Here is a 24,972-nt window from a genome sequence, read left to right as displayed (position 1 = left end):
TGAGGGTTGAGTTGTCAAAATCGTGACTGTTTCGCGAAAAACAGGACAGTTGGGAGGTATGCTTTCAGCAATCTGACTTTAGAGACCTTTCTTTTATTTGGCAAACCCCCCTGCTCTGCGAAAACAAGCACATGTTCCTTATCCAGCCCTGCCTATGGCACATGTAATATCTCTGTGCCAAAATACTCAAAACCACTCCATGCTGCATGTCACCACTTGTGATGTTTTTTGGCACAGAATTTGTTTGCGGTAGCAGTTCCCCTAGTAACATGATAAAAGACAAATCATGGAATTTTTCAGGGCCATTCTTGCAATGAGGCAAGGTAAGAAACTTGCCAAAGGCAGCAGTGAGCGGCTAGTCACAAGGGGTAGCAAAAAGCTGCTACTGGTGGCTTTAAGAGCCGAATTCTTGTTTTTTAAAAGAGAGCACAACCGCACTCAATACACTCGTTATGTGTCCCCCCTTGACCCTCTTGAACGCTAAAGTTTTAAGTGCAGAGTGGGGGGGCAGCTTTGGGTCTGCTGGATTCAATACAGAATCGGGGCTGGTTTAGGTACATTCCTACCCCCTGGTCTTGCATTACATAAGTGCTCATAATAAGCTATCTAAAAAAAAATGTTTTTATCTAAATTTTTAGTACCTGAAAAATTAAGTAGATGATTTTTTTCCCATAATGCTAATTTTATAAGGACTTTCTCTTTGATTTAATTAAGATCAATATTTATGGGAGGGCTCAATATTCGTCCACATTAAAAAATTATGGATTTGGTGTGTAGGAGGACAGCGGGCCAGGAGTGTCCATCCAAGAGATTTTTATATTGATGAAAGTATCAGGAATTACTGGTCATTAGCTCAGCGTATACAGGTTTACATGTTTTTTTGATATTGTTGCCAATGTGGATATTGATAGTTTCAGGTATTGATTGGCTCTGATGTTGATTGCCTCCTTCTGAATTCTAACAAAATGGTCTTTTTTTCTTTGGGTTGTCATGAATGGCAACAGATGCTTCTACCCAATATGACCAGAAACTACTACTTTAATAATATGTATTCATGTATTCAATGCATTATAATAATAATTAATGCATTATTAAAGTACCAACACATTTTGCAGTGCTGTTGTACTTCTTATTGTGTATATGGCTTTTATATTTTTACTGTATTTTGTTTCTGTACTTGTAGAATACATAATTGGTGTCTTACAGTCTATTAGTTTGATATGTCTTAGAGTTTAATATGGATAAAAGCTGCTCAGTCCCTTAATCTTTTACTTTATACAGGGTGCTAATCAAATCAATTTTATGAATTCTATCCTTTGACATCAAACTTGAAAATCACTCACCCTGTAGAAACTGTGACCTGGGTGTAAAAAACCCAGGTCCCACTTTCACATGCCTATGACTATGTATCTCCATGTTACGAAATGCGTGAGGATTCAATGTCTTTAAAGGACAAGGAAAGTCTAAAACAAAATAAGGCTAGAAATGCTTTTTTTTGTATACGAAACAAAAGCATGAACTTACTGCACCACAAAGCCTAATCAAACAAATGATTTATGCTTTCAAAGTTGGCCACAGGGGGCTGTCATCTTGTAACTTTGTTAAACATCTTTGCCTGACCCTGCACATGCTCAGTGTGGTCTGGGCTGCTTAGGGATCATCATAAACAAAGCTGCTTGAATTCTGCATGGCTAGTAAGTAAGGCGGGGGCTCCCCCTGCTCTTCATAAGTATGACTGTTTCCCTGCTCAGCAGTTAGGGACCATCTGACAATTCCTATCCACAGCAGTAAATGAAGGGAGAATTTCACTGCATACAGTCAGGTTTCTTATAAAAACGGTACACATTTTTTAATTAAAGTATATTGCAGATAGGTTTCTTTTTCATTAAAGAAAGTAAAAATGGGAAGTTGTTTTTTACTTCATGAGTGGAGTCCGGAGTTTAACACTATCTGATGCCCTGTCCTACATGTTTGGAATACAATCATGACTTGGTGACTCTCTACTGTACCGCATGTATGGGGATATTTCTGTTATACGTTATTTCTGCCTTTTCCCTGCCTGATGAAACACTCAGATGGAGTTGAAATACACTGGGATATGAAAATGTTAGTACCATTAGTATTATTAATATAAAAATATTAACATGTTAAACAGTAAAAATAGGCTGCTTCCCTTTCAAGTTAAAGCTCCTGTATCTGTTTCCTCCACACTTCTGGTTTCAGATCTGGTTTCAGGCAGGGTGGGTTGGGGGGAGCCTGTTCCCAAATTCACAAAAATACAAGGCTTCGGATTAGGGAGAATGTTGCTGGTTCAACAATATTCTGGTTTGTAGAGTGTCCCATATAATAGGATCCCAGGTTACCATTGCACACTGCCACTTCCATCATTCACTCACGTGGAAACTGCAACTATTAGGACTTGAGTGAATGTTCTGTATCTGTTACACAAAGGCCTATCTACTTCCTTCAGCTAACTACGTGTAAGTCTCAGTCAAGATGTATAAGTGATTAGAAGTGAAAGTGTAAGCCCAACGCTTCTTTGATCTTGCTACAAGGCATATTGCCAGTAGATGGTATAAATCAAAGAGTGACCCAAAAACATAAATTCTACTGAGATGGCAGTTAGGTACTTGACAAATGACACCAATGAATGTAGGATCTATGGCAGTCAAGCAGCTAAAGCAATAGACCACTGCGTATGTATAATGTTATGCTATATAGAGCACTAATATCCCATGGATAGAATTATATTTATTTCCCTTACTTGTTTGATTTTCTAAATACAAATGTAATATGAAATAAATAGCTATCCAGAATATAGCATTTTTATTTGAATGGGTGCCAGTAGCTCTGTCCTAGTTTTGCTCTAAATGGATTCACTTTTAAGTACAGGTATGGGACCTGTTATCCAGAATGCTTGTGACCTGGGGTTTTCAGGATAACGGATCTTTCCGTAATTTGGATCTTCATACCTTATGTCTGCTAGAAAATCATGTGAACATTAAATAAACCCAATAGGCTGGTTCTGCTTCCAATAAGGATTGATTATATCTTAGTTGGGATCAAGTACAAGGTACTGTTATTATTGCAAAGAAGAAAAAAAATAATTTTTAAAAATGTGGATTCAGATAAAATGGAGTCTATGGGAGATGGCCTTTCCGTTATGCGGAGCTTTCTGGATAACGGGTTTCCTGATAACGGATATACCTGTATTTCTTGGCTATGACAGATACATTTTTTTTGTTTGCGAAATGAAATCGATCTCGGAAAGTGTGGTCACTGGTGAAGTACAGGTACATTATGTACATCAGTAAGTATAAAGGCCCCTAATATATTTTTAGCATATTCAGATCTATACTTGGAAAAGGGTGACTTAATACTTAGCACTAACGTCTCTTTGAATTCATATTATTGTATCATTAACTAAAATGAACTGCAAATTCATGATGTAGCATTACTTTTTCTAATCCTCCTTTCTCTTATATTCCCCACTCCATATTTCAACTGTTACGCCCTCCATTTTCTTCTCAAAAAATGAAATTATTTATGACCTTTCCATTCTCTACAGGTGATTATTGGCTGCCTGTAAAGATATTCAGTGGTCGGTCATACCAGGAGCCATGTGGGTATCGAACAGAAACGGTTCGCAATTCTGGCAATGTCTACGGTGACTTTGCCTGCAAGTATGCCAGAGCGCTGAATATCTTCACAGGCAGAAAAGGATCAACCTTACACAGCAGATGGAGGAATTTTGAAAGAGATAAGAGAAAGGAGGCTAAAATTAAGAACACTTGAGGGCCAGACATGGCTCATCCTTTTAAAAAACAAAATAAAAGGCGCACACCCAATCAAAAAAGTATGAGGTGCTATTCCAGAGGGAACTCCCCATTAGTCCCCAAGGCTTATGATTATTCCAATAAAAAGGAGGAATGCATAGTCAATTAGCCCATTACTTTTGATGTAATAAAACCGATATATTTTATCATTTGCATGTGCAATCCTCCTTTTCATTGGATGGCTCATCCTTCAGCGTTCAACACTATCATTCCTCAGCATCTGATAGAAAAGCTGAGCCTGCTTGGACTGAACACCTCCTTCTGCAGTGGGGTTCTGGACTTCCTGACCGAGGATTGGAAACATCATCTCCAGAACCACCACACTGAGCGCCGGAGCCCCTCAAGGCTGTGTGCTTAGTCCTCTACCGTTCACTCTGCTGACGCATGACTGTGCAGCCACGCACCGCAAAAATCTCATCATAAAGTTCGCTGATGACAAAACCGTGGTGGGTCTCATCAGCAATAATGATAAGTCACCATACAGAGAGGAGGTGCAGCGGTTAACAGACTGGTGCAGAACCAACAACCTGTCTCTCAATGTAGACAAAACAAAGGAGATGGTTGTTGACTTTAGGAAGACTAAGAGTGACCACCTGCCACTGTACATCGACGGCTCTGATGTGGAGATCGTCAAAAGCACCAAATTCCTTGGTGTCCACCTGGCGGAGAATCTCACCTGGTCCCACAACACCAGCTACTAAGCCAGAAAGCTCAACAGCGCCTCTACTTCCTGTGCAAGCTGAGTAAATCCCATCTCCCAACATCCATACTCAAAAACTTCTACAGAGGGACTATCGAGTGCATCATGAGCAGCTGTATCTGGGCTGGGAATTGTACTGTCATGGAGCACAAGACCCTACAGAGGATAGTGAAGACAGCAGAGAAGATCATAGGTGTCTCTCTTCCTTCCATCACGGACATTTACACCACTCGCTGCATCCTTAAAGCCACCAGCTTTGTGGCTGATCCAACACACCCCTCACACTGACTGTTAACACTCCTGCCATCTGGAAAAAGGTACCGAAGCATTAGGGCCCTCACTACCAGACTGTGTAACAGTTTCTTCCCCCAAGCCATAAGGCTACTGAATACTCAGGGACCAGACAGATCTCTCTCACACACACACTCCATCTGACCTTACTATATACCACAATGTTACACAGCCACTGTATGCCATTGTATGGATGAATAGCCATTGGATACAGTTGTTCCCTACAAGCACATCTGCACTTTGTCATGTTCTTTATCATGTTCTTGCTACTGTCAAGTCACAATGATACACCCATCATGTCTGATGTTTAGCATTATTTACTTAACATATTACACCTGCTGAGTGTGCACTGTATTGTCCTGTCCCTGCACTGTGCTGACCTGTCTTGCAGGAGTTGCATATTTTTGCACTTCCACTTTTTGTCTGTAGTCCGGTACATCTATGTTGTGTGTAGCACCATGGTCCTAGAGCAGGGATCCCCAACCTTTTGAACCCATGAGCAACATTCAGAAGTAAAAGGAGTTGGGGAGCAACACAAGCATGAAAAATGTTCTTGGGGTGCCAAATAAGTGCTGTGATTGGCCATTTAGTAGCCCCTATGTGGATTGTGAACCTAGATTGAGGCTCTGTTTGGCAGTGCACGTGGTTTTTATGCAACCAAAACTTGGCTCCAAGCCTGGAATTCAAAAATAAGCTCCTACTTTAAGGCCACTGGGAGCAACATCCAAGGGATTGGAGAGCAACATGTTGCTCACGAGCTACTGGTTGGGGATCACTGTCCTAGAGGAACGTTGTTTCATCTCTCTGTGTACTCACTGTGGGCAGTAGATGAGATTGCAGTCACTTTTAATCATTCCTATACCAACAGTTCACTTGGGGAGAGACTGCAATAATACACAGCGCCCTCTGTTGGTTATATCAAAGAATAACAGTGCGCCCTCTGTTGGTTATATCAAAGAATAACAGTGACTGCAATATCACACAGCGCCATCTGTTGGTTATATGAAAGGATAACAGTGACTGCAATATCACACAGCACCCTCTGTTGGTTATATGAAAGAATAACAGTGCGCCCTCTGTTGGTTATATGAAAGAATAACAGTGACTGCAATATCACACAGCGCCATCTGTTGGTTATATGAAAGAATAACAGTGCGCCCTCTGTTGGTTATATGAAAGAATAACAGTGACTGCAATATCACACAGCGCCATCTGTTGGTTATATGAAAGAATAACAGTGCGCCCTCTTTTGGATATATGAAAGAATAACAGTGACTGCAATATCACACAGCGCCATCTGTTGGTTATATGAAAGAATAACAGTGCGCCCTCTGTTGGTTATATGAAAGAATAACAGTGACTGCAATATCACACAGCGCCCTCTGTTGGTTATATGAAAGAATAACAGTGACTGCAATATCACACAGTGCCCTCTGTTGGTTATATGAAAGAATAACAGTGACTGCAATATCACACAACGCCCTCTGTTGGTTATATGAAGGATTAACAGTGACGGCAATATCACACAGCGCCCTCTGTTGGTTATATGAAAGAATAACAGTGATGGCAATATCACACAGCACCCTCTGTTGGTTATACGAAAGATTAACAGTGATGGCAATATCACACAGCACCCTCTGCACATGGTAGTGAGACATTGGGACAATGCACACAGTAATCCGTTTGGCAATTCTCTGTCACCATCAACTTTGCAAAGAAGTCCGGTTGATCGCTGGGGGGGGGCGCTTTGGCGGAATATGCGCTGCTGGGAGACAGGGCTGTAGTTGTGTCAAGGCTTATACTAGAGTCAATAAGTTTTCCTAGGTAAAATTAGGTACCTTGGCTTATACTCTGGTCGGCTTATACTCGAGTATATACGGTATATTATTTACAATATTATCTATGCCTTAGTTGGTATTAAACCAATTACATATAAATAGCTCAAGCTCAATTATTTTAAAAAGGAAAACAGGTCCTCCCTTTTATAAATGAATTTCTAAATACTTCATTTGTTATAGATATTTATGATTCATGCATATGAGGAAACGGTTATAGTTTAATGAAACCTTCTACCTGCCTGCTAGGCAAATTGCTCGCCTGAGTGGGGGAACAAACTGTTTCCTAAAATATGTGACTATAGTTATAACTGAAGGGGGTGTATGCATCTTTTTAACATAATTAATTGAGTTTATAGTAAAAAGGTCATGTTAAAAATGGTTTTTCTTTAAATAAAAGTTGGCCCAAGAACAAACACTGCAATGCACCACTCATAACGCATAGTTAAATACAATAATGAGCAGGTATCACTCTCAGTACATTAAAGGGGAACTCCACAACCCATTATTTTCCATTGCACATACTGCTTCCAATATTAAATTAACAAGTAACTGTAAAACCATTACAAATATATATTAGAAATTTGCAGTTGTATAGTACTAGATAAAAGACCATTGCAAAATCTGAATCTGCTATACTATCACTTCCCAGTAAACTCAGCACGTGTAATCTGATATTAAAAAAGAAATGGAATACTAAATCTAAGTAATTTTTTAAATGGGAACTATCGCAAAAATGAAAATGTATTATAAGTTTCATTATACTGAAATAAGAAATTTGTAAATACAATCAATTAAGTATTCTGAATAATCAAGTTTATGTTCCCCTATCCCTCTATCAGCATATGTTTCTCTTCATTCTCTCTTCATGCAACAGTTGGGTGTCATATATTCATTGACAATTAGAACCAATATATCTTATGGGGGGTTCCTTTCCTAGCAGATGAATTAGAGCTCACTCAAATAACTCATTCCAGTACAAATGAAATCTAACAAAATAATTGCACAAATCCTGCATGTAGAGAGACATGATGTCTGGTGATATTATTAGAGTGAGCTCTAATACATCTTCTAGGCAAAAGGAGCCTCCCTATAAGATATTTTGGATTTAACTGTCAATGAATATCTGACACCCAGATGCTGAGAGAGGAACAGTGAACATAAACGTGATTATTTCAGAAATGCTACAGGATTTCTAATCAATTGCACTTAGAAAGTTTCTTATTTCAGTATGCTGAAGCGTATATTAAAATTTAAGTTTTGTGATACTTCCCCTTTAAATATGTTCTCAACTGCAGACGTCAACTTTACAAGAATTACTGCCATCCTTTAGTTCTTTGGCACAATATCATTTAAACAACAAACTAAGAAAATGAAAAGCTTAAAGGACCAGTAACGTCAAAAATTTTTAGAATTTTTTTTTAGAATACAACGAAAAAAAAACACCAACACAAATTAAAATTTAAAATAGCAAAGCCTTTATTAAGAAATAACTTACAGAAACTCCACTTCCTGTCCTCTTCATAAACGGCGAAAGGGCGACCATCCATCTGCAGCGCTCGATTTCTCCTCCTGGCTATACACTGACAGCGTGTCCTCTGCCCGATCGCCTTCTCCAGCTCTTCTTCATCCAACAGCAGTATGAAGGCGATGTCTCCTGCTCCTCCGCTCCAGGAATGCAGCCCTGACTGCCGACCCCGTGCCCACTCCATCACTGTCAAGGCAGCTGAAACAAAGCAGCCGCAAAAGAATGCGTCCAACACTGAGCCGGCAGGAGGAGTAAATAAAAGTAAATCATACAACCCCGGCAGGTCCGCATTGAGTGTATTAGGAGGCTGCGTCTGCACCGCTCCAGGGCGAAAGGCTGTCCCCCCCCAAATCCTGCCGGTTCACCTTCACATTCAGCCTTCAGCAGCCCAACAGCAGTTTGACAGAAGGAGCAGCAGCAGCTGCAGACGGGGAGCAGCACGGCTCACCAAAAGAAGCTCGTCCTCCTGGGGTTGCCGGCTCAGTGTTGGACGCATTCTTTTGCGGCTGCTTTGTTTCAGCTGCCTTGACAGTGACGGAGTGGGCACGGGGTCGGCAGTCAGGGCTGCATTCCTGGAGCGGAGGAGCAGGAGACATTGCCTTCATACTGCTGCTGGATGAAGAAGAGCTGGAGAAGGCGATCGGGCAGAGGACACGCTGTCAGTGTATAGCCAGGAGGAGAAATCGAGCGCTGCAGATGGATGGTCGCCCTTTCGCCGTTTATGAAGAGGACAGGAAGTGGAGTTTCTGTAAGTTATTTCTTAATAAAGGCTTTGCTATTTTAAATTTTAATTTGTGTTGGTGTTTTTTTTTTCGTTGTATTCTAACTAAACCTCAGAACAACAACAACAATAATGTTTAATTAAATAACTCATATGTAAATCCTTACTTCATCTAAATAATCCATTTAAAAAAAATATATATACTTTTTTAGTAGTATGCACCATTGGGTAATCCTAAAAAGAAAACTATCATTTTAAGTACTATGGGCTGACCCCTGGGATCATATGATTCACAGTGCACACAAATAAACCAAAGGCACATATACTGTACATGCTAGGTTACATCAACCAATTAATGGACAAAATGCTGTCTTTTACTCCTATACTACTACTTCTTATTATAGTTAGAGCCACATTATTATTGGTAAAGTGACCTCTGAGGCAGCACACAGACCATCAAGAAATTGTGGCTCAAGATAAAAGATATAAAATGTCAATATTTACGGACATATATTTTAGTTTGATAAGATTCTTTAATAGGCTACTTAATATGATATAAACTATCCGATGGTTATGCATTCCTTCTGGGGGTATAGGTTTCATTTAAAAAGGTGGTTGACCTTCAAGTTAACTTTTAGCATGTTATAGAATGGCCAATTTTAAGCAACTTTTAAATTCATTATTTTTTTTTTTTATAGTTTTTGAATTATTTGCCTTCTTTTTCTTCTGACTGTTTCCAGCTTTCAAATAAGGGTCACTGAGCACCATCTAAAAAAACATATGCTCTGTAAGGCTATAAAAAAGTATTGTTAAATATTGCTACTTTTTATTACTCCTCTTTCTATTCAGACCTCTACTATTAATATTACAGTCTCTTATACAAAAAGCAGCCTATGATTAAAAAAAAAAAAAAAAGACTATGATTAAGGGATCCACTCCCGAAACGCATTAAAAAATAAACCTTTGTCCAGAAGTGCCGCCCATTTTTTGAGTTTGTTATATGGTCACAGTGGGTACACTGAGGACTGAGCACCTGGCCAGGAGAACAGCGGTGAGCTGGAGCAATCTTCTTTTGTTTTTTTTCATTGACAGTCTCTTCAATCTGTGCATGGTTACTAGGGTAATTTGGACCCTAGCAACCAAATGGCTGAAACTGGAAACTGAAGAGCTGCTGAATAAAAAGCTAAATAAAGCAAAAACCACAAATAATAAAAACCAATTGCAAATTGTCTCATAATAGCCCACTCTACATCATACTGAAAGTTAATTTAGAGTTGAACAACCCCTTTATGGGCACACAGGCTGAAGGCTCCAACTGCTCTCTGCTTGCGTGTTTTTGCTCCCTGCTCCATTTGATTTGAATCTGATTAGCCTGCATATGCACATAGTAGCAGAGTGGAGAGGAGGTCATCCCGGAGATTCCTCCTTTTTCTTATTTGGGCTGACCTCTGCTGCGTATGTGTTTGCATGCAGGCTGGTCAGATTCAAATCAATGGAGCAGGGGCAGGGAGTAGATCCGCTTCTCTCAGCCTGCAGAAATACACAGACTGAGAGCAGCTGGAGCCTTCAGCCTTTGTGCCCATAGCCTAAGGCTCAAATCTACCTGCCATCGGTTTCAGGTTTTTCACTTGTAGGTAAATGCAACATGGGGGGGGGGAAAGAAATGTTGAGATGTATGGCACACATGGCCGATCCATTCTATGTGTGTAGCGACTGTCATTTCACACGCCAGCGCTTTCTAGCCAAAATCTGCCTCATGTTCACAGTGACATGCAGACTGTATTTGCACCCCACTCACACAATGACAGGCAGGTTATTAGCCTAAAATATTCACAAGAATATTTAAATGACGGCAAGTCCCATATTTGCTTCTACCTAAACAGGGTAACATCTACAATACCAAAAGAGCATGCTCCTATTTTGAAGTATTAAATATTGTTTTGAGAAAATGTAAATAGCACATTTGTTTTAAAGGACAAGGAAACCCGAGTTACCCGGAGCCATTCAATTCTGTGAGGGTTGTCTACCATAGTGACACCACTGAGTGAATAAGAGTTTCCTTACTCTTTAAGCAGCTTCTTAACAAAACAATATGCATGTGGTTAGACCTTTGTGTAATTTATAAAAAGACATTTTTAAATGACAAATCATGCCCCAAAAAGGAACAGCTGATGAAAGGTTCCAAAGGCATATGCTTGTTCACATCCACTTTGTCTATAAGACCCAAAAAGCTTTTCAGCCCGACTCTGGAAGTGATGCCCAGAAGACAATATTATACCAGTCTAGAGCAGTGCAGCCAACACCAGAGTATGGACTGACTATTACCAGAATGATAAGTCGCTAAAAGGAAGAATAGAAGATCACAGACTTTAACTGGCAAAGCCCTGTTGGCCTAATAAAAGTAACATATTAATAAACTACATATTTTTTAGCCTAATACTATGTGAGGCTTTAATTGCCCTTTAAATACACAAGTTCAATAAACAAATATATTGCAAGTTCAAATAATACACTACCTGGACCACTGTTATCAAACAAATGTTTTATTAGGATCTAAAAACATAATGCACCCAACATTGAAACATACTTTCCATATTACTTTTTTACTCACTGCAGTACAAGAAACAAATCACAAACACAGAAACAATTTTTATATGAATTGTAAAGTAATTTTACAAAAAAATAAAATAAAATAAATAAAATAAACATTTGTGTGTCTTGGTACTGCGATCTGCAAAGATTGCCAGAGCAATTTTTAAGCAAAGTATCAATCATAAATTTGTCTACATTTTAAAATTGAAGAGCAGCCTGAAATGCTTAGTTATAATATTCAACCCAATGGCAGAAAAAAAAAATTCTTCCATAGGAAGTCTCATTGCTTGACAGGTTATTAAAGACCTATTTACGGTTAAAAGCAAGTGGGGCAATAACTGTGATTTCTATTTTGCAAATTAAAAAACTACCTATCATTTTTCGATTATGATCAGTCTATACAAGCCAGCTAGATAAGTGAAAGGTTATAGTAACTTCCGATTAATTTAAGTATGGCTGACAAGCAAACTAATAAGGTCCAATCAGCCATTAATCTATGACAGAGCTGCAACAACTTTACAAAAGGTATCTTTACCTACTGAGTGATGATTATGTCCCTTCAGTATCTGTGCTTTCAACCACAATTTGACTTTCTGTTTCAGTTTCCTTGATGTCATTCTCTTCACCCTCTTTAACTGAAGTTTCTTTCTGTTCACAGGGTTCAAGATCATCAGATTTGCTTACAGTTTCTTTTTGATTGCTATTCTCTGTATTTTCTCCATTAACTTGAGGCTTGCTAGTGTTTTGAGTAGAAGTCGCTTCTGGGAAATACTCAAAAATGTGTGTCTGAGGCTGTGGAGGAACCCTGTTGTCTGACTGTCTCTCTCTTTCAAAAGGGTCACCATTAACTTCTCTACGGAAATCAAAATCTCGTTCATCCCTATCAACCTGTCTTTCCCATGAGTGGCGACGGTCATCAAAATCTCTATGTGTAGCTTGTTCAAACCCTCTATTCCAATTTGGAGTATTTCGATGCTCCTGCCTAAAGTTTCCATGATGATGCCTTTCATCATGAAAGCCTTTTAGTCCTTGAAAACCAGTGAAAGAATGGTGGGGTCTTTCATCAAAATCTTCCTGATGTCCCCATGGTTTTTCTAATGGGAAATGTAATTGCTTACCAGCAATATCCACAAATGTTCTTCCGTGATTCTCTCTTATATCTGGAGGCGGTCTTCGAAAATGATCTCTACCATCCATTGGTGGCCTCCCATAATGGTTTCTGCCATCTAAAATAGGCTGTCTAAAAGGATTTTCCATAGAAGGCCTGCCAAAACGATCATGTGTCTCTATATATGGCATTCCAAAGTGATCCCTACTCCCTAAAGGTGGTCGAGCAAAAATATCTCTATCACTTGGATAACTTTGAAATGGTGATAATATGTCTATTGTTGGGCCTCTAAATTGTTTGTCATTTAGTGGTTGCCTGACTTGGCCATCATGCGCATCCAGAATATTTGTTCCCTTATGGTCATATCCTTGTTGGACCGGCTGTCTTAAACCTTCAAAGGCATCTGCTTCAGACTTCCTTTCATCTTTATGTAACTCCTCACTGGATAAATGAGCTACACTAGTCTCCTCCATAGACTTTTCTTGACTTTCAGAGGAGTCTACAACGGCCATGTCCTGTGGCTCATGGTCATCATCTGCATTTCTAGCTTGAACACTTTCATCTGTAATCCTTACACTTTGCATTTCTTTGTTACCTGCACTTGGCATTGCCTCACTTCCATGTTTTTCTGTAGATGGTTTACTTGAATTTTGACGGTTTTCAACTGGAGGAAACCGATAATCTTGATCCCCCTCCTGAATACTACTGCTTGACACAGTCTGCCTCTTTTCTTTAACATTAACGGTATCAGAATCTAATCTGCTTTGGACTCCAAGAGATCTGTCAGGAAGAGAAACCATTTCCCCTAGAGGGAAAGGCAATGGATGAATGTCAATCAGTCCTGGAGGGAGCATACTTCTTGGTGGTGGTGGAAGTGGAGGTATTCCTGGATGTAACAAAGTGAATCTTGCTGATGCTGTCTGTGAAAGTAACCCTTGACAAACATCCAATAGAGGCATACCCGTCATTCTAGTAGGGATGTTTACATGAGGCAAGCTTGCTGTAATAGGTGATGGTGGTTGCAAACCTAATATCCCAATGTTGCTGGTCACTGTACTTTGAGTGGCTGAAAGTAAAACAAGAATAAATAATATTTCAACTTTATTAACGAGTTCATATTAAACACATACATAATAGGCTTTCACCAAAAAGCAAAGTTACTAATTGAGTCTCTCACTTTTTTTTTTTAACCTAGTCATCTGTTGGTCTGCACAGGGTAGACTTGATAGTATTGCCAAGGATAAAATATGCAATTGTTGTACAGATTCGCACCCCCTAAACTTCAGAAAACAAGTTACCCCCACACACCTCCACGCACAGAGACACACAGTAAAAATTTATTACAGCAATAACCCAACAAGACATGTATCAATGATCATTTGTGATGATACCAGTAAGGACATAGTATTGTAAAAAGTAAAACCATTGCAATAGGATGAGATATACAAAGGCAAAGGCTTTATTGGAGAATGTGTGGGTAGGGTGAAGTGGCAGTGGTTTTTAAAATGTCCAAGCAAGAAAAGAAAAGTTATGGAGAGCACTAGAATAGGGATAGGCTCAGAGTAGGGTTGCCAACTTTTAAAAAAAAATTACCGGCCATGGTGGGGGGCGGAAAAGAGCGGGGTGTGACGCAAAAAGGGGCGGACCCGATGAGGGGCGCCGCAAAAAGGGTGGAGCCATGGTGAGTAGGGTCACAAACGGGGCGGGGCCACCGCCCAAAGCCGACGAAAATGTACGTTTTCATCGGCGGGCAGGGGATTTTGTAAATGGTATTACAAATTACCGGCAGCTACATTGCCGGTAAATTTGTAATACCGGCCCAGCAGGTGTTTTACCGGCTAGGCTGGTAAAATACCGGCCGGGTGGCAACCCTAGCTCAGAGGGATACTGTCATGGGAAAACAGTTAATAGTGCTGCTCCACCAGAATTCTGCACTGAAATCCATTTTTCAAAAGAGCAAACACATTTTTTTATATTCAATTTTGAAATCTGACATGGAGCTAGACATTTTGTAAGTTTCCCAGCTGCCCCATGTCATGTGACTTGTGCTCTGATAAACTTCAGTCACTCTTTACTACTGTACTGCAAGTTGGAGTGATATCACCCCCCCCCCCCAGCAGCCTAACAACAGAATAATGGGAAGGTAACTAGATAGCAGCTCCCTAACACAAGATAACAGCTGCCTGGTAGATATAAGAACAACACTCAATAGTAAAAGCCAAGTCCCACTTATTGTATTCTGCGTGTGCTCAAAATATTTTTTGTGTATTATTTAATTCTAGAGCTAAACAGGGAAACTGAAGCTACTCAATGGTCCCCGCAAAGTAGGTAATTTGATAACCATCTTAAGGTCCCTGTAGACACAACGATTATTCTTTGATGAACGACCAATTTCAGTGCACTCCAACCAATCCGTCAAATTATCGCGAGGTTAGTGGGAATCAAATGGTCGTGCATCCAACAATTTTTCATCCAACATCGGTCAGAAAATTGATTGGCCAGGTTAGAAAATTTGCATCGATCACAGTGAAATCTATCTATTGTCCAATTGTTTGCGGGCCAAGCAGGCAGCTACTCTCAGTTTCCTGGCTTCAACTAGACAACATTGTTTGAAATGGTCTTTTTAGTTGATGGACAAATTGTACATTTAAACGATCGTTTCAAGATATGCTTGGTCTAACGATAAGGTAAAGATCTTTTAAAAATCTATGGCCAGCTTTAGAGTCTACATTTGTGTAGAAACTAGGGATACACTAAATGCTATATCAAAGGGCAACTTTTATTGACGATCATATACCAAGCTATTCTTTACAATCCTCTCCTTAGCATTCTTGTCTCTCTTCATGCAGCCTTTGTGTCAGTGTTATTGATTTTAGTTAGTTTAAATACACTGATGGTCATTTATTAACACTAGGCACATTTAAACATGGGTAGTAATGACAACCATTCATATCTTTTACTGTTTTAACTTCAGCTGGCTGAAAACTGTTAATCAGTGACTGGTTGCTACAGGTTACTGCCCAGGTGCAAATTTGCCCAGTGTTGATAAATGTGCTAAACGAAAGGAACGCCTAAACTAAAGCAGATCCTGAATTAGTGGTATAATTAGTAACACTGCATGTGTATTTACATATATTAAGCACTTTTGTTAGCTTTCTACTTTTTTTTCTTTTGCATGTGGCTCTTTGGCCACTTCAAAGTTTTCAGAATATGCCAGGTTTTATACCATGATATAAAGAAAAGCAAAGCTTTGTAGCTCAGTTAAATCAACTTCCAATCTTATCTTTGCGACTTAAGAATTGCTTTTTTGTCTTCAATATTCGGTGTGAGCGTTCGGTGGACCCCAAGGGGGTGCAGTCGCACCCCTGCAATTTCACCCCTGGATCCAGGCCTTCAACGTTGTCACAGGAGTTTCACACCTGTGATTTTGTCTGTTACATGAACATGCTCAGTGTGTTTTCTGCAGCTGTTAAGAAGCTTATCTTAGGGGAGATTTGTCATATAAGCTAATGCTCCAGGACTGATTATCAAATTCTGATGCAGTGCAGTGAATCAGCAGAAATGAATATGGGGGACTACTAGGGCATCATCACAGGCACAGATCTTTCCTGCTAAAGGGCTGTGGTTACCTCGGGCTGATGCAGAAACCCAAAACACAATGTTCAATATATTTGCCCTACTTCTTTAGTTAAAGGGATACTGTCATGTATTTTCAAAATGCATCAGTTAACAGCGCTGCTCCACTGAAATCCATTTTTCAAAAGAGCAAATTGATTTTTTTAAATTTAATTTTAAAATCTGACATGGGGCTAGGCATATTGTCAGTTTTCCAGGTACCCCCAGTCATGTGACTTGTGCTGTGATAAACTTCAGTCACTCTTTACTGCTGCACTGCAAGTTGGAGTGATATCACCCCCTCCTTTCCCCCACTCCTAGCAGCCCATCAGCATAACTAAGGGAAGGTAACCAGATAACAGCTCCCTGGTAGATATAAAAACAGCACTCAATAGTAAAAATCCATGAAGAAACAATAGCTGCCTGAAAGCAGCTCCATAGTGCAGCACTGGCTCTTTCTGAAAGCACATGACCAGGCAAAATTATCTGAGATGGCAGCCTACACACCAATATTACAACTAAAAAAATACAATTGTTGGTTTAGGAATGAAATTTTACATGGCAGGGTGAATTATTTGCAGTGTAATTTAGAAATAAAAAATTACACCATAAAAATCATGAGAATCCCTCTACTGTAAGAAATTTACATTCTACAAAGAAAGACTTGGGAAAAGTAGATATCTCATATACAAATTACTACAATACATTTCACATTTTACCAACACACTTTAGTAAACTGAACAGTGCAATCTCTAAATCTAAACAGTTGCAAGTAGGCCTTGGTGTAAAAACAATTTTTATCAAGCTTTCATCCATTCCTTACCAACAAAACAATGTGTATCTCATACCTGCTGGAAGTGCCGAGCTAAGAGCTGGAGGAGGAATAGCAGGGGGAGGAAGAGGTGGTGGAATAAAACCTGCAAGATGGTAAAATAAATTGTTAAATGGTGCACAGACAAAAAGTGAGTGAAACCAAGTTTTTACAGTATAAAAACACTTGTGCTCAGAATTAGATTATTTAAGTAACTTTCTTTAGGCTACTGGTAGATATTTGCAGGTTAAAAAAAAAAAATCACAAATTTTTAAAACTCACATTTTTGAGATTTATTAAGCATAAAGAATGCAAGTTGGGAATTCAAAAATTATTTAAAAGTTCACGTAGAAGTCAACAGGTGTTGTATTTCCAAATTTTAAGCTATTTTACGATTCTGGTTTTCGAGACATTAAAAATGTGGCCGATTTGTTGACAATAAAATGCAGAATGGCATTTCCCTGCATTTTGTGAAATGTTTTTATATGATAAAGATTTTTGAGTTTTATATTACAAAAAATGCAAATTTTGATAAATCTGCATTAGAAAGCATTAAAAATACGTTTTGTCCTTAACCCACTACAACTATGGTATTGTGAGAGACTTCTTGTTCCAATGTGCAGCAAATTGTATTTTCTTATACCATTCAATATTAATAGTTTAAGGACTTCAGTTTCTGTTACCTGATCAGAAAATTCTATCAATCTAAATTTAATTTATAAGCATTTTAGACAACTCACCAGATGGTCAATTTTAGTTAAGCACGGGACACTTAAGCTTAGTAAACTCAGTATGTCCTTCACTTACTACATTGATTAAAGTGAATTTAGGTGAAATCATTAAGGGTAACTATAAAGAAGACAATCTCTATACTAATGCCCAAATTGAATGTACCTGTTTGGATTTTAGAGGGATCTGCACCTTTTTTTTTCAACTTCTGCATCTACTAGCCAGAAGGTAGGATATGGTTTGTTTAACCTGACTTAGAATGCAGAAATGTATTTTTAGGCAAGCAAAGTAGAAAACAATTAAAACTGCACTATAAGAATTTCAGGGGGGTACAAACAATAAGTTTAACTTTTTTTATGGCCAAAACTGTCAAATTCGATTTGAGTTTTTTTTTTAAATTCTAATTCGATTTTTGAAATTTATCATACGCTGGCCCTTTAAGAACTCGAATTCGACACCTTAAACCTAATGAATTGCTGTCTTAGCCTATGGAAGACGTCCTGGATCAATTTGAAGTTGTTTTAAACCTTCCTGATAACTCAAATCGAGTTTTTAAAAATTCAAATCAAATTCGATTCTAATTTGCGGGTTGATCCTATTTATTTATTTTTTTTAATAATTTGCAATTGGTAGAATTCTGAGTTCATGGGAGTTTTAAATAACTCCCATGAACTCGAAATTCGACCCTTAATAAATTTGCCCCTACATGTTTAACTAAACTGGCAAACTTTTTAAAAATAACAATTAAAATATACCACTTAACACATAAATTACCTGGTGGTGGCTGCGAAGGATTAAAAGAAGCCCTCATGAAAGGAGGTGGTGGAATTGCAGAATAGCCTGGTGGAGGCACAGCCATTGAGACAGGAAATGCTGGCGGAACTAGGCTTACAGCTGGAGCAACTGGGATCTGTTTTAAAAAAAAAAAAGAAAAATTACTAAAGCAATATAAGCTACAAGAAAGTCCTGCACATACTGAATGCATATGTTTGAACATTTAAACTACATGACTGTAAAAATGGCAGCACAAACATCTGCAGCCCCGTGAATCACAATAATATCCATCACAAGTATTCCATATTTAACGTGATGGTGATGCCGCTTGCACTGCATGGTATACCTTTATTTGAAACTGAAACCATTTATTATGTGACAAAATGTTTTATGACATCACTCCTGTTTTCTGTAAGGAAGTCTTCTTGAATCTTATTTTTCATTTCTACAAACATGTATAAGAGGGTTGTAAGGCTGATGGTTGTAAGGCTGGAATGCTTTGATCTATTTACACAGGCTGGTCTTGTTTCTAACAAAATGAATTTTTTTAATTTAAATAACCAAACTAAAATCATTAGAGCCTTTGGTCCCAAAAACTGCTGGCTAACTTCTGTTTTAAAAACTATGAATTCCAGCATGTATTTGTTAATTGATGGTTGTAACAAGTTTAAAAGTAGCAATACACCAGCTGACCCAAACCACTGATAACCCCACAGGCCTAATGCATTGATACCATATGTGGGATCACCTTTGCATTGCTCCCTTTGTTTGGACCAATCACCTAAACAACCAGAGCAGCAGGAAGTGAAGAGAGAGACCATGACTCCTCCTGACTTATCTACTAAAATGGGATTTGGATGGACCTTTTCTACACTCATCATATGGCATTTTGACATAAGCTTATTTAGTTGAGCAGAGTTATGACCTCAAACCAAAATAACACCTGTTGCATAAATTTGAAAGCTGATTGCAAGGCAGGCATGATCTTCAACATTAGTTCCCAACATCACAAATGTTCTTGTGGTTGAACGGCAGCAAATCCCACCAACAATTTTCCAGAATCTAACGGCAAGACTTCTCAGCACAGTAGAGGCTGCTTGCAGTAAAGAAGGACCAAGTTCATTAATAGCCTTGGTTTGGGAAAGAGATGTTGGATAGGATGCCTTTGGCCACATATGTATGAGGGGGGGGCTAAGGTAAAATAACCAGAACATTTGCATGGACACTACTAAAAAATCCAACTAGAAAGGGTGCACTGGTTGCATCTAATGTAGATGAAATTAATTTGAAATTAAAGTAGTCTAGCTACTTGTATTTATTAGAAGTATTCCTAATTTTTCAAGTGAGCTGGTAACCTAAGACATGGAAGGTAAGGGCTGGTTTAAAAGGGAACTGCACCAGGCAGGTTTTTAAAGCAATAACATACTTCTTTAAAAACCTGGAATGTGGATCACTTTAACATGCACTAAAACAAAGGACCTGACAATCTGGATTTTTTTTAAAAAAAACTAACTTAATATACATGGCAATTTCCCATATTTGATATACTTAGAACTAGTGCCTCAAGAAGTTGTGATAAGTGGGAAGGACATATTGAATGACACTGCAAACTGTCCTGATTCAAAGCTTCATTGTCTATAGGTACAGAAGCTAATTACCTAGCTATGCACAAGATGGAGAATATGTGTTCTTATTTCTAAGGGTTTTGGTGCCTTGTATCTTTGATTTCAAAATATAGTTCTTCGTCCAAGCAAATGTGCAATTCCATTGCTATTGCTGGGACTGCAACCTAGCGCACTGCTATGGAGAGGTTTTTCTTTATCTGAAAGTAAACAGAGCAGGGAAATGTGTAGCCTTGTAATGCATTATGGATATACTGTAACGTTTACTTTTGCATGGCAGCAATCTGTAGTGTTATGTGAAGTATTATAGTCCTGGAATACACTTTTAGTTTACTGCTAGAGAATCTGAGATTTCATTTTCTGCTTCTCCTAACTACTTATATTACCTTTCGGTAAAGAACAGAAGACCTATCTTGCTTTATGGCAAGGGATCATATATACTTATTATCAAAACCACCTTTCATCTAAATAGTTAATTAATATTTACTGCAGTGCTGCTTGGAATGTCTGGGATGCATTTACTAACAATCAAACTCAGATTTTTATCACAAATCTCAAAAAAAATGTGTGGTTTTCCTATTCTTCTAAAAAGTTGTCAAGGTCAGTGGGAGCTGCGCTGATCCTACTGGACCTCTTTAAATCAATTTAAACTTTTAGAGGTTTTCTGATTTTTTTTTCTTTGGAAGAAATTGTCAGAAAAACATCATTCAGCATTTTTTTTTTTCATTTGTACTTTTTATATTAGGATCTTTTAAAAAATTCAATGACAATCGTGGTTTTAGAGTTTGTGAGTTTAGTCGTGTTTTCAAAAACCTCTAAAACCTGACCATTACTGAATAAGACTCCATGTCTCTTATTTAACAAGTAGAGTGAATCATTGTTAATCAAATGTATTGCTCTTAAATAGCTCTTAGGGGATCCTCCCACTATTGAGATTTTTTCGCAGAATCGCACATAACATGCTGGCTCATTTGCTGTATTTTCAAAGGGGGGTACACTTGATGAGTTTGATCTGGTATGGAAACGCTGGTTGGATAAGTTAAGAAGCTACTATACTGTATGTAACTTTACAGTGTCTATTTATTTTTCTCCTGTAATTCTACTAAGGACTGTATTTGTATTAAAAACATATTTACAAGTAACAGGACTCCCTCTTGATCACCCACCTATTATTTTCTTCTGTTCTGTATTTCTATTTTATTTTTTCTCTGTTTTTGTTTTTATGTTAAAAACCAATACTAAACAATGAGAGTGGGAAGAGAGAAAGAGGTTTAGCTATGGCAAATTAAACAGACATATTGTGCTTATATTCTGTGTAAAATTATGAAATGTGAACCCCTAATGTGTGAGAAAATTAAAAATTAAACACCAAAACAGAAAAAACCCAAAACCTTACATACAGAACATGTTTTTATATTAAAAGGGAGTAAGTGTGTGATGACAGTATCCTTTCAAAAAGTTCTCAAAACTGGAGCAAGTAGCTACAGATTTGTCATAGCTGGCATGTCAAATGGCTATTTTATTTAAGTATAATTTTTATCTCAGCAGGGCAGTTAAACAATGGCTATGTGTATTTTCATAAAGCGTTCCTTCAGTATTCATATAACTTCTTCTCTTCCAATCACAATATGCAGTTGAAGTCAATTTGGACCAGGCTTCAACAGTGCATGCTTGGCATTGCTGATTAAAAAAGAGGAGAATCTGAAGCAGTGGAGAATAGTGCCTGGAAGCCTACTGCACTATTCTGCTTTTTAATATCAAATAATGAGGGGGTTTAGGTCCCCAATAGTGCGGCTCAATAGGAGGGAGGGCTTTGGATGGAGACAAGATGGATTTAGCTCATCTTTAAAGGGGTTGTTCACCTTTGAGTTAACTTTTAGTATAATGCAGAGAGTGATATTCTCAAACAATTTGAAATTGGGTTCCATTTTCTTTGTGTTTTTTGAGTTGTTTAGATTTTTATTCAGCAGTTCTCTAGTATGCAGTGTCAGCACTAGGGTTCAAAATACCTGGGTAACAATGCATTCATTTGAATAAGAGACGTAATATGAATAGGAGAGGACTGAATAGCAAGATGAGTAATAAAGAGTATTAATAACAGTAAAATTGTAGCCTTACAGAGCATTTGTTTTCAGATGGAGTCAGTGACCCCCCCATTTCAAAGCTGGAAAGAGACAGAAGAACGGCAAATAAAAAAAAATAATGAAGGCAAACTGAAAAGTTGCTTAGAATTGGCCATTCTACAATAAACTAAAAGGTGAACCCCCCCTTTAGGAAAATCACATAAAAACAATAATTCCCATAAATCATACCTGAAGCACTGCAACAGGCTGAGTATATGCCTCAGGCTGTGAGATTACAGCAGAATTCTTCTGAACGACTGAAGACTGGGCTGTTGTGGTGGCAACTGGAGTGGGAGCAGAAGTGACAATGGTAGTGGGAGCTACTGTGGCAAGATCAGGTGTGGGCTCTTTAGCACCTGCTGCTGCTTCAGAACTTTTCTGTGCTTTCCACTCTAAAACGCAAAAAATAAGGAATCATTGTAAGTAACTTATTTTCAAATACAGACCAAGACATTATTACAGCAGAATATAATACAATGTGCATTTTACAGGTGTTCTATTTAAAGTGATGGAATGGCAACTGAAAAATGATGACACAGAGTTCTGTAAGTTTTCTTTACCATTATTCACACTCTCCTGATCAATCATTCCACCTTCAGCAAATCCTTCTAAGTCATCCACCTTGACTTTTTCCCATGGTATATATGTTACTCCAAGATCAACATCCCAAAATTGCTTATATTCTGTTTTCACACCTTTGTTCAAAGCCCAAGCAATCTAGAAACATTAAAATACAAAAAGAACAATAGAACTGAGAATGGAACATATTTCAGTAGAAAAAAAAACATTGTTAACGCTTTTGTTTTTAAAGATACTGATGTGTTAGAGAGAAAAGAATTAGGGAATACTGGATTCATAATTGTGAAAGAGTGCATAGTCTTCCTGACAACTGCAAAATTCAGTTTTCGAATTACTAACTGTAAGGTTTTTAAATAATAGAGGGAGGCGACCACTGCCCAGATCGTGGCCACACACATTGATATGTATATTAATGATAGTTTTCTTTGTGCCTCACCACCATACTGCATTGCGCAAAACTGGTCCCCAGATAAAAAATACCATGGCTGTACTATGGAGAAAGAAACATATAACATACCTTAATGATTTTGGATCCAATTTTACAAGAGCTAGAGCTAAGCTTCTGAAGAGCCCGGTAGGAATCTTGTCTATGAACCATGCAGACATATGCACAGCCCCTTGGTGGAATCATCTGTCAGGATAAAATGATAAGGGTTGTTTCACTTATTGAGGAAACACAGATATTGGAAGACCTACAATAATTCTTTGTAAAGGCTGTTTGCTCTTTCCATGGAAGGCCTATTTGCAGCGCTGCAACACATATGCAAGTTGGTTTGTTATTGCGAATTATCTCACATTGAGAATAGTGTTTCGAACAGCCGTTCACCTTCGAAACACTTTTTTCAACTCTGTTGTTTTTATATTGTTCCCCAGAAATAAAGACTTTTTTCAATTACTTTCCATTATTTATTTTTTACGTTTTTTTCCAAAATCTAAGTTTAAGGCCAGACGAGGAGATTCGGGGAGATTTTGTCGCCACGTCTTTTGCGCGACTATCTCCCCGAACGGCGATGCGTTTTCAATAGTCGCCCCTGCAACTTTGGGTGACTATTGAAAATGCATCGCCGCGTATGCATTAGCGCAGGCGATTTTGCGCTGTAGCCTATGGGCGACAAAATCTCCCCGAATCTCCTCGTCTGGCCTTAACCTAAAGGTGAATGTTCGTGTCTCTGGTGTTTCAGTCTGACAGCTCAGTAATTCAGGTGCAGCCTCTAAACTGTTACAATTTTGCAACATTTAGTTGAAACATTTCTTAGCAGCATCTCTGGAGTATTAGCAACTATTGTATCGATTCTAACAGCTGCCTGTAATGAAACAAAGAGATTCTGCTCAGCAGGGACACAGATAAGAAATGTATCAACTAAATGTATCCATTTAGAAGAGTTTACAGGGTCGGCGACCCCCCCTCCCAGAGCTGCTTCAGAAGGAGAGAAATGACACTTTACACTTCAATATTAGAAAAACCGTCACACATAGAAAATAGAAAGTCATTGGAAAAAGTCGTTATTTCTGGTGATCTATCTGAAACCAACTAGTTGTTTGAAGGTGAACCACCCCTTTAATGAGTTAAATGAGTTCAATCAGTTAGTAAATAATTGATACACCTGTAAGAGAGTCCTTACATTTATTGATTCAATCTGTCCAAATTCTTCAAATACATTTGTCAAATCCTGCTGTGTGGCTTTTTTGTCAACTTGACCAACCCAGAGTGTAGTGCTACAGACTGTTAAAAGAAAAAAAAAAAGTCTGCAAAGTTTGCAGCCAAACTAGAAAAATAATGTACATACACAGATATATTTAAATATGCATACAACATTAATTAAGCATACATACCACTAAGAGTTTTGGATCTGATAGGAGGGAGGCCTTTTTTCTGTCGTTCTTTCTCTCGTTCTCTTGCCCTCCTTTCACTTGAATATGAGCGGGATGTTTTGCGTTTTCTCTCCCTAGATCGCGACCGTGAGCGTTTTCTATGCTTGCGCTTCCTGGATCCAGACCTAGATCGTGATCGTCTTTTCCTTGGTGACCTTTGTAAAACAAATGTACTAATGTGAATTCACAGTTATACACGTCTTACATTTCTGTGTTACTTTGTAATTAAGGTGAAA

The 24,972-nt window shown here is 38.4% G+C and overlaps 1 protein-coding gene across 2 annotated transcripts in view; it reads right to left on the bottom strand.

Annotated features, from left to right (window-relative positions):
* Positions 1 to 11,438: 11,438 nt before the first annotated feature.
* Positions 11,439 to 24,972, bottom strand: part of scaf8.S (SR-related CTD associated factor 8 S homeolog) — a 65,811-nt gene continuing 52,277 nt past the window's right edge. For both annotated transcript variants that reach the window (XM_041564489.1, XM_041564490.1), the window contains 8 exons: positions 24,698 to 24,891; positions 24,487 to 24,587; positions 23,382 to 23,495; positions 22,846 to 23,002; positions 22,475 to 22,677; positions 18,541 to 18,676; positions 17,075 to 17,143; positions 11,439 to 13,677 (listed from right to left, as the gene is read on the bottom strand). In XM_041564489.1, coding sequence (XP_041420423.1) covers positions 12,053 to 13,677; positions 17,075 to 17,143; positions 18,541 to 18,676; positions 22,475 to 22,677; positions 22,846 to 23,002; positions 23,382 to 23,495; positions 24,487 to 24,587; positions 24,698 to 24,891 — 2,599 coding nt within the window. In that variant the 3' untranslated portion in view covers positions 11,439 to 12,052. The remainder of the gene's footprint in view (positions 13,678 to 17,074; positions 17,144 to 18,540; positions 18,677 to 22,474; positions 22,678 to 22,845; positions 23,003 to 23,381; positions 23,496 to 24,486; positions 24,588 to 24,697; positions 24,892 to 24,972) is intronic.

This window comes from Xenopus laevis, chromosome 5S (genome assembly GCF_017654675.1).
Source record: "Xenopus laevis strain J_2021 chromosome 5S, Xenopus_laevis_v10.1, whole genome shotgun sequence".
In the NCBI taxonomy this organism is placed as follows: Eukaryota; Metazoa; Chordata; class Amphibia; order Anura; family Pipidae; genus Xenopus; species Xenopus laevis.
Note: the sequence above shows the minus strand (reverse complement) of the source record. Positions and strands in the feature narration are given on the sequence as shown.